Consider the following 12,625-nt stretch of genomic DNA (forward strand, 5'->3'; position numbering starts at 1 on the left):
TCCCTGCGGCTTTCCGAGGAGGAGGATGGTAGGGGGGAATTTAAAAATATCGAAAAGTCGAGGGAAAGTTACATGGTTATTATTGCCGCCCGATGCCTTTTCATTTCATCTGCGGATGGAGTGAGGGCTTTGCAAGGGGAAAAAGACTGCAGCCCAGACTGCTTTGGCTCCTCGCTTTTTTCCTCTTTCCTGGCCTCGGGAGGTGGCTGCATGAGGCTGAAGGGGAACCAGGCAGGAGAGAGGGAAGCTCGTCCAAGGCCAGGAAGGAAGAAAGAGGAAAAAAGCAAGGAGCGCAGATGCAGCAGCAGCAGGGGGGAAAAGGAAAGCTCAGCTGAGACCGGTAATCCTGGAGGTGACTGCTGCCGGTCAGTCAGTGGGCATACAGCTTCATTTCCACCAGTGGAACTGCATTCCACCCCATCCTGCCTGCTGCCCACCACTGGTCCTATTGGGATCTTCATGGGATCAAGTCAGCTAATTTCATTATTCTATAGGTAGAGAAAGATGCAAAAAGTTTGGTTAAGCCATACTACATTCTTACTAAAAGTTGCCTGTGAACTTTTGTTGTTCAGTCACTAACTCTCTCCTGGAGTTTTCCTAAATTCATGTTCCTTGCGTTGAGGACACTATCTAACAAGGAATCCTCTTTTCTCATTACATGGCCAAATAAAATGAAGATGCTCATGTGCAGGAGATTTTGCCGATTTTCAACTATTTCTTTGCTTCCGTGCGCGAGAACTACCTGTAAATGAATTGCACTTAGTAAGGCAGCTGGGAAATAATGTATTTTCAGGAGTAAATCTGTTACCTGTTTTATTCTTTCTGCTGGAAATTGACCCTTATTTATTTTCACTTAACCACTGAAATGTTAGGGGTTTTTTTAAAAAAAAAAGCAAATTCAGATTCATCTTCAAACATCTTATCTTACATTACTTTGAATTTTCTAATGGATGGGGTTGGAGAGCAGAAAATGAGGACCAGTTTTAAAATCCTTGAGATGTCAGGGTTAAATAGATCATGCAGATAATTTCTCACATCACTGGGATCCCAAAGTGCACTGCTTTGGTCAAAGTGCTTTCTAGCATAATTGTATCTTGGCTTATTTGTAGTTTGATAAGAAGCAGGAACTTAAGCCAGCATGGGTTGGGGTTTTTTTTCATATTGCACCAACAAGGCTACGCAGATCATTTATCTAAGGATCGTTTTCAGAAAAAAATCCACTCCAATTTTAGACAAGTAGGAAGTCAAATATTTTCACACACAACTATCTCTTTTTGCCAGTCATCGCCCAAATGGTGGCTTCATTAGGCTCCCGTTTAACACCTAAATAAAATAATATTGTTTTAAAAAATAAACAACAGCAATTAAAATAAACCTTTATATATTTCTTGTGCAAATAATGGAACAATTTTGTAGTGAGTTTTCCCAGCTGAGAAAAATTAGGAAATCAATTTAATTAAGATTAGCATTGACCATACAGATTTCGAGAAGATTTTATTTTTTAAAATTGTCCATTTGAAGTTTGGGAAACATTCTTCCAAGATCCAACTCCTTTCTGAGTCAGGAAGTCAGAACAAGATGGTATAGCCACTGAGCGATCAAAGTCCCATCAATTTTTTAAATCTGCATTGACAGTTCTAAGATAAATTTGTGGCCCCATCTTAACCTTTCTGCCCTACTCCTTGTAGACAATCCTGTTTTCAGGGGTCGTCCAACTACCCGTCCTTTTGTTCAAAACAATCCAAATTGTTTCTTCTCATTTTGCTGCTTCCATGCAGGCATCTGGTAGAATGCATCCTTTGTCTTCCCAAAGATATCGAAAAATTCTGCATCAGATAAGTAGTACTGCAAAGAGAACAACAGCAAAAAAATTGACCCCCACCATTAATGGATTATTCTTCCTTTACTAACAAAATAATCAATAAGATGTAGTTCTTAACTTTCACCCATTCGTTTAGTGACTTTTCCAAGTTACAATGGCACTGAAAAAAAAAATGATGTACGATTGTTAAGTGAGCTGTGCCCATTTTACAAACTTTCTTTTTGCAGTTATTAAGTGAATAACTGCAGTTGTTAAGCTAATAATACCGTTGTTAAGTGAATCTGACTTCCCCTTTGACTTCACTTTTCAGAAGGACGCAACACTGCAACTGTTATGCAAAGGGGTGAGCATAAGTGCACCAGTGTGCCTTCCGTCCCCTGTCCAATTGTCTCTCCTATATTTTATAAATCTTTTCTCCCATTCATATATCCTTTCCTCTACTCTTCATTGATGTATTCTATTCTCATATCTTTTCTTCTATCCCTTCCCTGATATTTACTACTACACGTTTTTATTCTCTTTAACTTTCAATTTGTATTGGACAAAATAAGTAAGTAAGTAAGTGAGTGAGTGAGTGAGTGAGTGAGTGAGTGAGTGAGTGAGTGAGTGAGTAAGTAAGTAAGTAAATAAACAAACAAACAAACAAACAAACTGTCAGAAGTACATGCAAGTTGCCAAGCATTTGAATTTTGATCACATGACCATGAGGATGCTGTAATGGCTGTGTGAAAAATACCCAGGTCTCTTTTTCCCCAGTAATGTTGTAACTTAGAATTGTCACTAAACAAATAGTTGTAAGCCAGGCACTATCTTCATATAGATCCTCAAATTGGAACTTAGCTGCACATTTCTGGAGAGCATCTCCCCTGCTGAAACTGGTAGAAGCTGGTTTTCTGGCTGTGTTAGAAAGAATTTCTTAAAATGCAGAACATCTTTTGGCTCTTGGGGTGAAGTTTCTGGTAGAGGATTATGTAGCACCACTACATAATGGAGAGGGGGAGGAGGAGGAGGAAGAAGAAGAGGAAGAGGAAGGAGAAGGAGGAGGAGAAGAAGAAAGAAGAAGAAGAAGAAGAAGAAGAAGAAGAAGAAGAAGAAGGAAGAAGAAGAAGAAGAAGAAGAAGAAGGAAGAAGAAGAAGAAGAAAGAAGAAGGAAGAAGAAGGAAGAAGAAGAAGAAGAAGAAGAAGAAGAAGAAGAAGAAGAAGAAGAAGAAGAAGAAGAAGAAGAATTTTTGTTTCTCATCCCAAAAGTTTCATCGGTTCTGATGGCCAGGGGATGGAAGGACGGGTGAGAAGATACCACCAGGGTATTCCCCAACCACTTCTCAACTTTATCCCTATAACCTGAGGAGGCCTTCTCAATACAGAAATTGGCACAGTCCTTTTCCAGAGGCCACCAGAGTAGAATCACTAACGTACATGTTGTATGTGAAAAGGACACAGACACACCATTATAGGGTCATGGCTGTTTTCTTGCAGATATTTCATCATTGAACTAGGGAACATCATCAGTGTTAGAAGAAAGTGAGTGTGCTGTCCCCAGACACAGAGATAGTTGGACTGTATTTAGGCATGTTTCTTTAAGATATTGCATTAGGGGAAATGTAGTGAAATTGCACTTTGGGTAATGTAGTTTTACATGTGACCGCATTTGTGTATTCCTATTGGCTCTGACTCGGGATGAGGGGTAATTGGAGAGAACATTCCAGGGGGTCTTTGTCTTCACTCACTAATCCAGCCAGCAGGTAGATGCTACACCTAGAGCCTGGGTCAATTCAACCTCTTTTTACCTGCACAATGGGAAAGATTATACTGCAGAAGAATCGCATCATAACTGTGAGTTATTGTGAGAATTCCTGTAATAAAATGATCTGGGATATCTCGTTGTACTGAGTTATCTGACTGGGAAAAGTTGAGCTTATACCAGAACAGTGAGGTTTGGAAAGAGGAGGAGGAAGAAGAAGAAGAGAGGATGTGGGAGGAGAAGGAGGAATAAGAAGACTGTGGGGTCTTTGGTGTCCTCTGAGCTTGGTTGTTTTATCATAGATATTTCATTACTGAACTAGATAATATCATCAGTGCTAGAAGCAGTGGTGGGATTCAGGCAGCCCGCACCAATTCGGGAGAACTGGTTATCAACTTTCTGAGCAGTTGGGTGAACTGGTTGTCGGAATAAATCATTAGAGAAGATATCTGGCCGTTAAATTATTTGAATCCCACCACTGGCTAGAAGGAGAAGGAGGATTATGGAATCTTTCGTGCCTTCTAAACTTGGTAATTTTCTTGGAGACATTTCATTACCAAACTAAGTAACGTCATCAGTAAGAACACCACTAAGCTCAGGGAACCCCAAGGAACCCGCCAGTTCAACCCTGAGCTACAAATATTCTCTTTGATAGATACTCCATTCCTGAAAAAGTCAACAACACTCCCCAAATGTCGCCACAGTCTCTGCAAAGAAGAAGAAGTAGGTGTCTTCCTTTGTTATTGGGATGCAGTTCATGAGCATCTTAGAACAAATGTCTGGGCAACATTATTATTTTTATTTTTATTATTTATTAGATTTGTATGCTGCCCCTCTCTGTAGACTCTCCGTAGACATCCCCAAAATTGTACATTGTACAATTATACATTGTGCGGAACCCAACATTGCGTAATGCTAATCTGTACAGGCCACCATACCTCCTTTCTGGTGGGATCCACGCCTTCGGGGAGCTCATCCACAGTCTTGTTAATCAGCAGGTCTTTAGGAAATGTACCAATCTCATTTGCTTCTTGCGAAGATGTGTTGACATTGCAACAATTACTATTGTGAGTTTGGTCCTCCGGCAGACTTGACTTGGCTTCTGAAACATCCGCATTGGCAGTGACAGGCTTATTGCTGGTGCTTCTGTGGTTGAAGTTAGCATTTTTCAGATCCTGTCGAAATAAAGGAAAAGTTGTGGAATGGAGAGACACTTTGTACATTACTTAGTGGAGAGGTTTTATCTGCCTTGATTAATCTCAGTGGATTGGATATGTCCAGTAAGTATCAGGAATATAATAATATATTCAACAATAATTCTCTGGGTCCTGTCGACCAAACAATGTCATTCGGCGGGCCCCAGGGGAAGAGCCTTCTCTGTGGCGGCCCCAGCCCTCTGGAATCAACTCCCCCCAGAGATTAGAACGGCCCCCACCCTCCTTGTCTTTTGCAAATTACTCAAGACCCACCTTTGTCGCCAGGCATGGGGGAGTTAAGATATTCCTTCCCCTAGGCCATTGCAAGTTATGCATGGTATGGTTGTGTGTATGTTTGGTTTTTTTTTATATAATAAGGGTTTTTAGTTGTTTTATTACATTGGATTGTTACATGTTGTTTTTTATCATTGTTATTAGCCATCCCGAGTCTGCGGAGAGGGGCGGCATACAAATCCAATAAATAAATAAATAAATAAATAAATAAAATAAATAATATTCATTAATAATACTCATCAATAAAATGAATTTAAGAGCCTCGGTGGCACAGTGGTTAGAGTGCAGTACTGCAAGCTACTTCTGCTGATAGCCGGCTGCCAGCAGTTTGGCAGATTGAATCTCAGTAGGTTCAAGGTTGACTCAGCCTTCCATCCTTCGATGGTCAGTAAAATGAGGACCCAGATTATTGGGGACAATATGCTGACTTTCTGTAAACTGCTTAGAGATGGCTGCAAGACACTGTGAAGTGGTATATAAGTCTAAATGCTAATGCTAAATGCTATTACTAAAAATGTTCTGTCCCCGCCAAGAACATAACAAATCTAAATAATAAATAAATAAAAATAATAAATAACACAAAACCCAGTTTGTATGCATTTATTTAATCCAAACACCTGTACTAATAAACCCCTTAGCAGTGAATATGCGCACACACCAATCTACAAGCAGTCTTCTTTGGCAAACAACCAGCTACTAATTAATCTTCAGTAATAGCTGGTATCAGTTCAAAGAGCCTTGAAGCCAAGAAGAGCAATTGGGTCTTGATATCTTACATAGCTTCAGAGAATTGGCAAAATGCCTAGAGGTATTTCTTGATAACCGAAACTGCAGCAGAGAAAACAAAGCAGAAGTCTTCCAGACACTAGGATCAGACGGGTTTCTCAAATGTTGTTCTCTGCAGCTTGTTAGCTGCCTCTGCTGTCTTTATGTGGCCAATTAGCCCCCAGTCTTACTCCCAAGGAAACCTCCTCTAGAGTAGCCATTCATGTCTGTTGGCAGCTCTGCGTACTCGTGCATCAAGAAAAGGAGAAGCCTATTCTTCCTCTTCACTACTCTGAGATGTTGGAGGTTCTGAAGGCCCTGGCTGAACCTCTGCCTCGGGCACTGAGTCCTCACCAGCCTCCTCACTGTCCGACTTGGGTGCCAGCTGCATAGGCCACTGACGCATCACCAAGTTAGTCTCCTCTTGAGCAGGAACTCAGCTGCAGAGGCTGCTGGTGGACCACAACAAAATATGAAATCCAACGGAAGGCTTCTCTTCTGGGCCACATTTTCAGCAACCTGAAGATATGTGAACTTCAGCTCCCATAATTCCTCAGACAACTTGGCTGGCTGCGGAATTCTGGGAATTGAAGTCCGCACATCTTTAAGTGACCAAAGTTGAGGCATAATGCCTTACACCCACAACCCAACCATGGTTCTACTTGACGGAAGCGAAACTCACACCATGAGACAGAAACCAAGTGTAGCCGTATCTGACTACACCTTCAACCCAACCCTTAAAAATTTAGCAAAATCACCACACCGAAACAAATACTTTATTTAATAATGCAGAATTAAGCCAAATCTGTCAGAGAATGATAAATTACAAAAACATTGCTTAAAGTTGAGCATGATGGAAAACTTTGTGGTGACTGTTGTCTGTTAACCTGAATATTTATTTATTTTGCTTAATAGTTAATCCAGGGCTGGGTTGAAAGAAGGAGAAAATCACGAATGGTTGGTGCATGGGTGGATGGATGGGTGCATGGATGGATGGGTGCATGGATGGATGGATGGGTGCATGGATGGGTGCATGGATGGGTGTATAGATGGATGGATGATTGGGTGCATGGATGGGTGCATGGATGGGTGCATGGGTGCATGGATGGGTGCATGGGTGCATGGATGGGTGCATGGGTGCATGGATGGATGCATGCATGCATGCATGGATGAAATACTGCATTGATACTGTTGCTCCCTGAACTTGGTTGTTTTCTTGCAGATGTTTCATTATTCAAATTAAGTAAAACATCATTAGTGTTGACAACGTTTGCTAGTTCGGGTCATCCTGACATGTCTGCAAGAAGACCACCAAGGAACCTCTCATTTCAACCCGAGCTATAAATATTTTCCTTCATGGGCATTTCATTATTGATTTGGGCATATTCTGCTTTTGATTTCACCTGGGCTCTTGGATTGTTGACAGAACCTGGGTGAGTTTCCAGGAACAACAACAGCCAAAGCAACAGCATATACCCTTTCCCAGCACTTTACCTCCCTCTCCAAGAGTTTTACAGAGTCAGCCTACTGCCTCCAGCAATCTGGGTGCTCATTTCACCAACATCAGAAGGGTGGAAGGCTGAGCCAGTCGGGATCGAACTGTTGGCAATGGGCAGAGTCTGCCTGCAATACTGCGCCACCACAGCTCAATGGTTGAAAGTAATGCTGATGAAGAATTTGTCCTTGTCCAAGTGTCCTCTTAATTCACTTGCTTTAAATGTTGGACCCCAACATATTTAGAAATAAATATGACATGGTTTTCCTTTTCAAGTTATACCAAATAAGCGAATTTTAAAAAAAAAATTATAACATAATAATGATAGATAGAATGTAATAGTTTAAAACTAACATAAATATAGAGTATTTTTGCAATATTATAAACTTTAAAGTCTTATTCTTTATATTTTAATATTAGCTTAAGTGTTTGATATTTTTATAGATAAGAAATTAATTAACATAAAGAATACAGAGTTAAATTTAACAAGAACATAGTATATGCATGTTATATTTCTGCATTGATCAGACTATAGTTAGTTTTCTTTTTTGTATTAGTTAGACTTCAGCGACAAGAGGAGCAATGGTAGCTCCTTAAATGTTAAATGTTGTTTGTGTTTGTCCGTGTAATGAAAATTAATTAAAAATTTTATTTTTTTAAAAAAAATAAATGTTGGACCCCCACATTCCTCAAAGTTAAGAGGGCAACCTCAAGCTCCCACCTCTTCAGTCAATGAGATGAGATACTCACCATTGTGATTTCTGATATGGAAGATACGTCTCCTAAACTGCTCTTCATCTGTTCATAAGACTTTCCATCCTAGGAGGGAAGAGAAAAGATCATGGCTTAGGAAGCAAAGGGGTGGTTAAATTAAGCCACATACAGGGACGTTGCTGGCATAAACCTGAAGGACACTTTCCAGAGGCAAGGGAATGGAAATTGCACAACCATGCTTTTAATTAACATCTTCTCGGCCCATTAACTGTATCCTTTGTTTAATTCCACTGAGGTTGGACTGTTGCAATGGTTATGTAGTTTTTGAGGGGTCTCACAAAGTTCAACTTGTACAAAATGATTAAACTATATTCAGTAATTCCTGTGGGAACTGTGTTGAGGAAGAAGAGTGGGAGGGAGGGAAAAAGAGGAGGAGGGGGGATGGAGAGAGAGAGAGAGGAAGGGAGGAGAGGGAGGCAGGAGAAAGGGAGAGTTGGTTAGAGAGGAAGAAAAATGAAAGAAAGAAGGAGGGAGAAAGAAGATAATTAAAAGAAAGGAGAATGAATGGAGGGAGGAAGGGAGGCTAGGAGGGAGGCTGGGAGGGAGGAAAGGAGGGAGGGAGGAGAGAGGGAGGGAGGAAAGAAGGAAAGAAGGAAGGAAAGAAGGAAGGAAAGAAGGAAGGAAGGAAGGAAAGAAAGAAGGAAAGAAGGAAGGAAAGAAGGAAAGAAGGAAGGAAAGAAGGAAGGAAGGAAGGAAAGAAAGAAGGAAAGAAGGAAGGATAGAAAGAAGGAAAGAAAGAAGGAAAGAAGGAAAGAAGGAAAGAAGGAAGGAAAGAAGGAAGGAAGAAAGGAAGGAAAGAAGGAAGGAAGATGAAAGAAAGAGGGATATGAATAACACTGAATAATTGCATAAGATATGGAAAGATATAAGTAAGAACAAGATAATTACGAAAGAAATAATATATTTCTCTGTTTTTTAATATGTTTCTTTTCCTTTTTTATTTTTTATTTTTTCTTTGTTATTATGTATGTCCTAGTTTGCATATTGTGACTTACATTGGTAAATACATTGTACATGTTCGTTTTTTTCTTTTAAACAATAAGCATTTATATTTTAAAAGAAAGAAAGAAAGAGGGATGAAGGGAGGGAGTGGGGAAGGCAGGAAAGAAGGAAGGATGACAGTTGGAAGTATGGAGGGAGGGAGGAAAGAAAGAAGGAAGAAAGGATGAAAGAAAGAGAGGAAGGGAAGGAGGAAGGTTTCCAATGCTCCTTGACAGACTCCCAGAAAGAAACTCAGTGGAGAAGTTAAAAGGGATTCCTTCTCCTGCCGTTTCTTTCTCCAGCCTTACTCATTCTGTTTCTCTACTTAGGTGAGAAAACACCTCTAAAACGATGACCGAACGGGGCTGTTCTACTTCATGATTACATTTACACTAAATCTTCTTCCATTCATTTTTTCCTTCTGATCTTCATTTCACAGCTGCAGAGCAATCTTCCCTATGCCATATAGAAACATATAGAAACATTCTCTGCCATATGTATTGTATATTGGACAAAGAATAAATAAATAAATAAATAATAAATAAATAAATAAATAAATAGAAACATAGAATACTGACGGCAGAAAAAGACCTCATGGTCCATCTAGTCCAGTGATTTTCAATCTTTTTTGAGCCGCGGCACATTTTTCACATTTACAAAATCCTGGGGCACACCACCAACCAAAATGACACAAAATGGCACCCTAAGATACTCTCCTCTCTTTTTCCATCCCTGTCTCCTCCCCACCCTTGTGTGTGTGTGTGTATGTGTGTATACACACTCTTGAACCATTTCCAAAAACAGGTGAGAGCTGGGGTTTTTTCTCTCTTATTCTTTGGGTGCTTTTAATCATATGCTTTAAATCAAGAGTCACTTCTCTCTCTCTTTTGTTTCTCTCTCTTTCCTCTCATTCTCTGTCTCAATCATTTTCTCATTTCTCTTTTTTCCTCCCCTTTTTGCTCATTTCTCTCTCTCTCTCCCTTCCTCTCCTTTTCTCTCTCTCTCTTGCTTTCTTTCTCTCTCTCTTGCCTTCTCTCTCTCTCTCTCACTCTCTTTCTCTCTCTCTTTCTCTCTTTCTCACTCACTCTCTCAATAAAAGTTGCGAGACTGGAACCTGAGCTTCCTTCTTCGTGGCACACCTGACCATGTCTCGCGGCACACTAGTGTGCCACGGCACACTGGTTGAAAAACACTGATCTAGTCTGTCCTTATACTATTTTCTGTATTTTATCTTAGGATGGATCTATATTTATCCCAGGCATGTTTAAATTCAGTCACTGTGGATTTATCTACCACGTCTGCTGGAAGTTTGTTCCAAGCATCTACTACTCTTTCAGTAAAATAATATTTTCTCATGTTGCTTTTGATCTTTTCCCCAACTAACTTCAGATTGTGTCCCCTTGTTCTTGTGTTCACTTGCCATCATCATCATCGCCAGATGGGGCTATACACCTGGCCTTCATTTATTTATTTTATTTATTTGTTTTGTCCAATACACAATAATACACAATGAAGGTTATAGAGGATATATAGGAATAGAATGTATCAAAGAGAAGAGAAATATAGGAGTAAAATATAACTAGAGAGAATAGCAGAAAATATAAGAGATAAAAGAGATAGAAGAGATATAATGGATAGAAGAGATAGAAGAGAAGATATAGGAGATATAAGAGAGACTATAGGATAGGGGATGGAAGGCACTCTGGTGCACTTATGTACGCCCATTACTGACCTCTTAGGAACCTGGTGAGGTCAACTGTAGATAGTCTAAGGGTAAAGTGTTGGGGGTTACGGGATGACACTACAGAGCCCGGTAGTGAGTTCCAGGCTTTGACAACTCGATTGGTAAAGTCATATTTTTTACAGTCACGTTTGGAGCGGTTAATATTAAGCTTGAATCTGTTGTGTGCCCTTGTGTTGTTGCGGTTGAAGCTGAAGTAATCGTTGACAGGCAGGGTGTTGCAGCATATAATCTTGTGGGCAATACTTAGATCATGTTTAAGGCGTCTTAGTTCTAAACTTTCTAGGCCCAGGATTGAAAGTCTAGTCTCGTAGGGGATTCTGTTTCGAGTGGAGGAGTGAAGGGCTCTTCTGGTGAAGTAGCTTTTGACATTTTCAATGGTGTTAATGTCCGAGATGCGATATGGGTTCCAAACAAATGAGCTGTATTCGGGGATGGGTCTAGCGAAAGTTTTGTAGGCTCTGGTAATTAATGTGAGATTGCCAGAGCAAAAGCTGCGTAGGATTAGGTAGACTACACTTAAAGCCTTTTTAGCCATGTTTTTGTCATTGCCCATCATGGCTTGAGTTTTCAATAAGATACTGGAAAAATCATGAGCCATTTTTACCAAATGTTCAGGGGACCACAAACTTGTTTTTGGACGAGGACAATGCATCACTCTTACTTACGCTCCACTTGTAAGGGTCCCAGGCAGTGAACCAACCGGTGAAGTTCAGGGGCTCGTGACCTTGTTTGACCATGATGATTGGCGTTGCTATGTCTCTCCCTGCTGGGTGGTTCTTCAAATATTCTTTGGCTGCAGAAATGGACTCCGTCTTCTCATAGCTGTTGGCAGCTTTCCCAACCCAAAGGAAAATCTGAAGAAGGGGAAAGAGGCAATGGATTCAATTTTTTTTTACTATCGGTTCTGTGGGCGTGGCTTTGTGGGCGTGGCTTTGTGGGCGTGGCTTTGTGGGCGTGGCAGGGGAAGGATACTGTAAAACCTCCATGCACTCCCCACTCCAGGGGAAGGATTCTGCAAGGAGTCTTCGGAGAGGGGCGGCATACAAATCTAAGTAATAAATAAATAAATAAATAAAATCCTCTTTCCCTCCTGATCAGCTGGGACTCAGTAGGCAGCAAATAGATAGGGGCTAGATAGGTTGTATTTACTTTTTTTAAAAAAATACTGAATATAAACATTAAAAAAATACACTAAAAGGAAAGACAATACATCAAAACGTACAAACTAACAAAACAAAACAATCAAAAAATACATTAAACCTTTTTACGCCTTTTTAAGTAAATTGCGTTGATGTCATATTTCAATATTAGTACATATAAGTTAAACTGTATTCCTTCTACAGTTTTCAATTTACAATCTGTCTGTCTGTCTGTCTGTCTGTCTGTCTGTCTGTCTGTCTATCTATCTATCTATCTATCTTCTATCTATCTATCTATCTATCCATCTTTCATTCATTCATTCATTCATTCATTCATTCATTCATTTATTCATTTATTTAGATTTGTATGCCGCCCCTCTCCGAAGATTCGGAATGGCTCACAATTCTTTTAACTATTAATATCACCTCTTATCGTATTTATTTATTTATTTATTTATTATTTGGATTTGTATGCCGCCCCTCTCCGAAAACTCGGGGCGGCTCACAACAAGTGAAAAGACAATCCAATACATCAATGTATACACAATTTATGTTTTTTATATATCTTTGCTTATTCATTTCCCATTTTTTAACATTTGTTTCCCCCCATATTTATACCTGTAGCTATATACACTTTATGTACCCGCCTATCCCTCTGATTTATTTTTCTCTAT

At 40.0% G+C, this 12,625-nt stretch overlaps 1 protein-coding gene across 4 annotated transcripts in view; it reads right to left on the reverse strand.

Annotated features, from left to right (window-relative positions):
• Positions 1–1,364: 1,364 nt before the first annotated feature.
• VILL (villin like) overlaps positions 1,365–12,625 on the reverse strand; it is a 77,960-nt gene continuing 66,699 nt past the window's right edge. For all 4 annotated transcript variants that reach the window (XM_070727164.1, XM_070727161.1, XM_070727163.1 and 1 more), the window contains exons 17-20: positions 11,478–11,666; positions 8,064–8,132; positions 4,502–4,738; positions 1,365–1,845 (exon numbers count right to left, since the gene is read on the reverse strand). In XM_070727164.1, coding sequence (XP_070583265.1) covers positions 1,732–1,845; positions 4,502–4,738; positions 8,064–8,132; positions 11,478–11,666 — 609 coding nt within the window. In that variant the 3' untranslated portion in view covers positions 1,365–1,731. The remainder of the gene's footprint in view (positions 1,846–4,501; positions 4,739–8,063; positions 8,133–11,477; positions 11,667–12,625) is intronic.

The sequence above is a fragment of the Erythrolamprus reginae genome, chromosome Z, assembly GCF_031021105.1.
Source record: "Erythrolamprus reginae isolate rEryReg1 chromosome Z, rEryReg1.hap1, whole genome shotgun sequence".
Classification (NCBI taxonomy): Eukaryota; Metazoa; Chordata; class Lepidosauria; order Squamata; family Dipsadidae; genus Erythrolamprus; species Erythrolamprus reginae.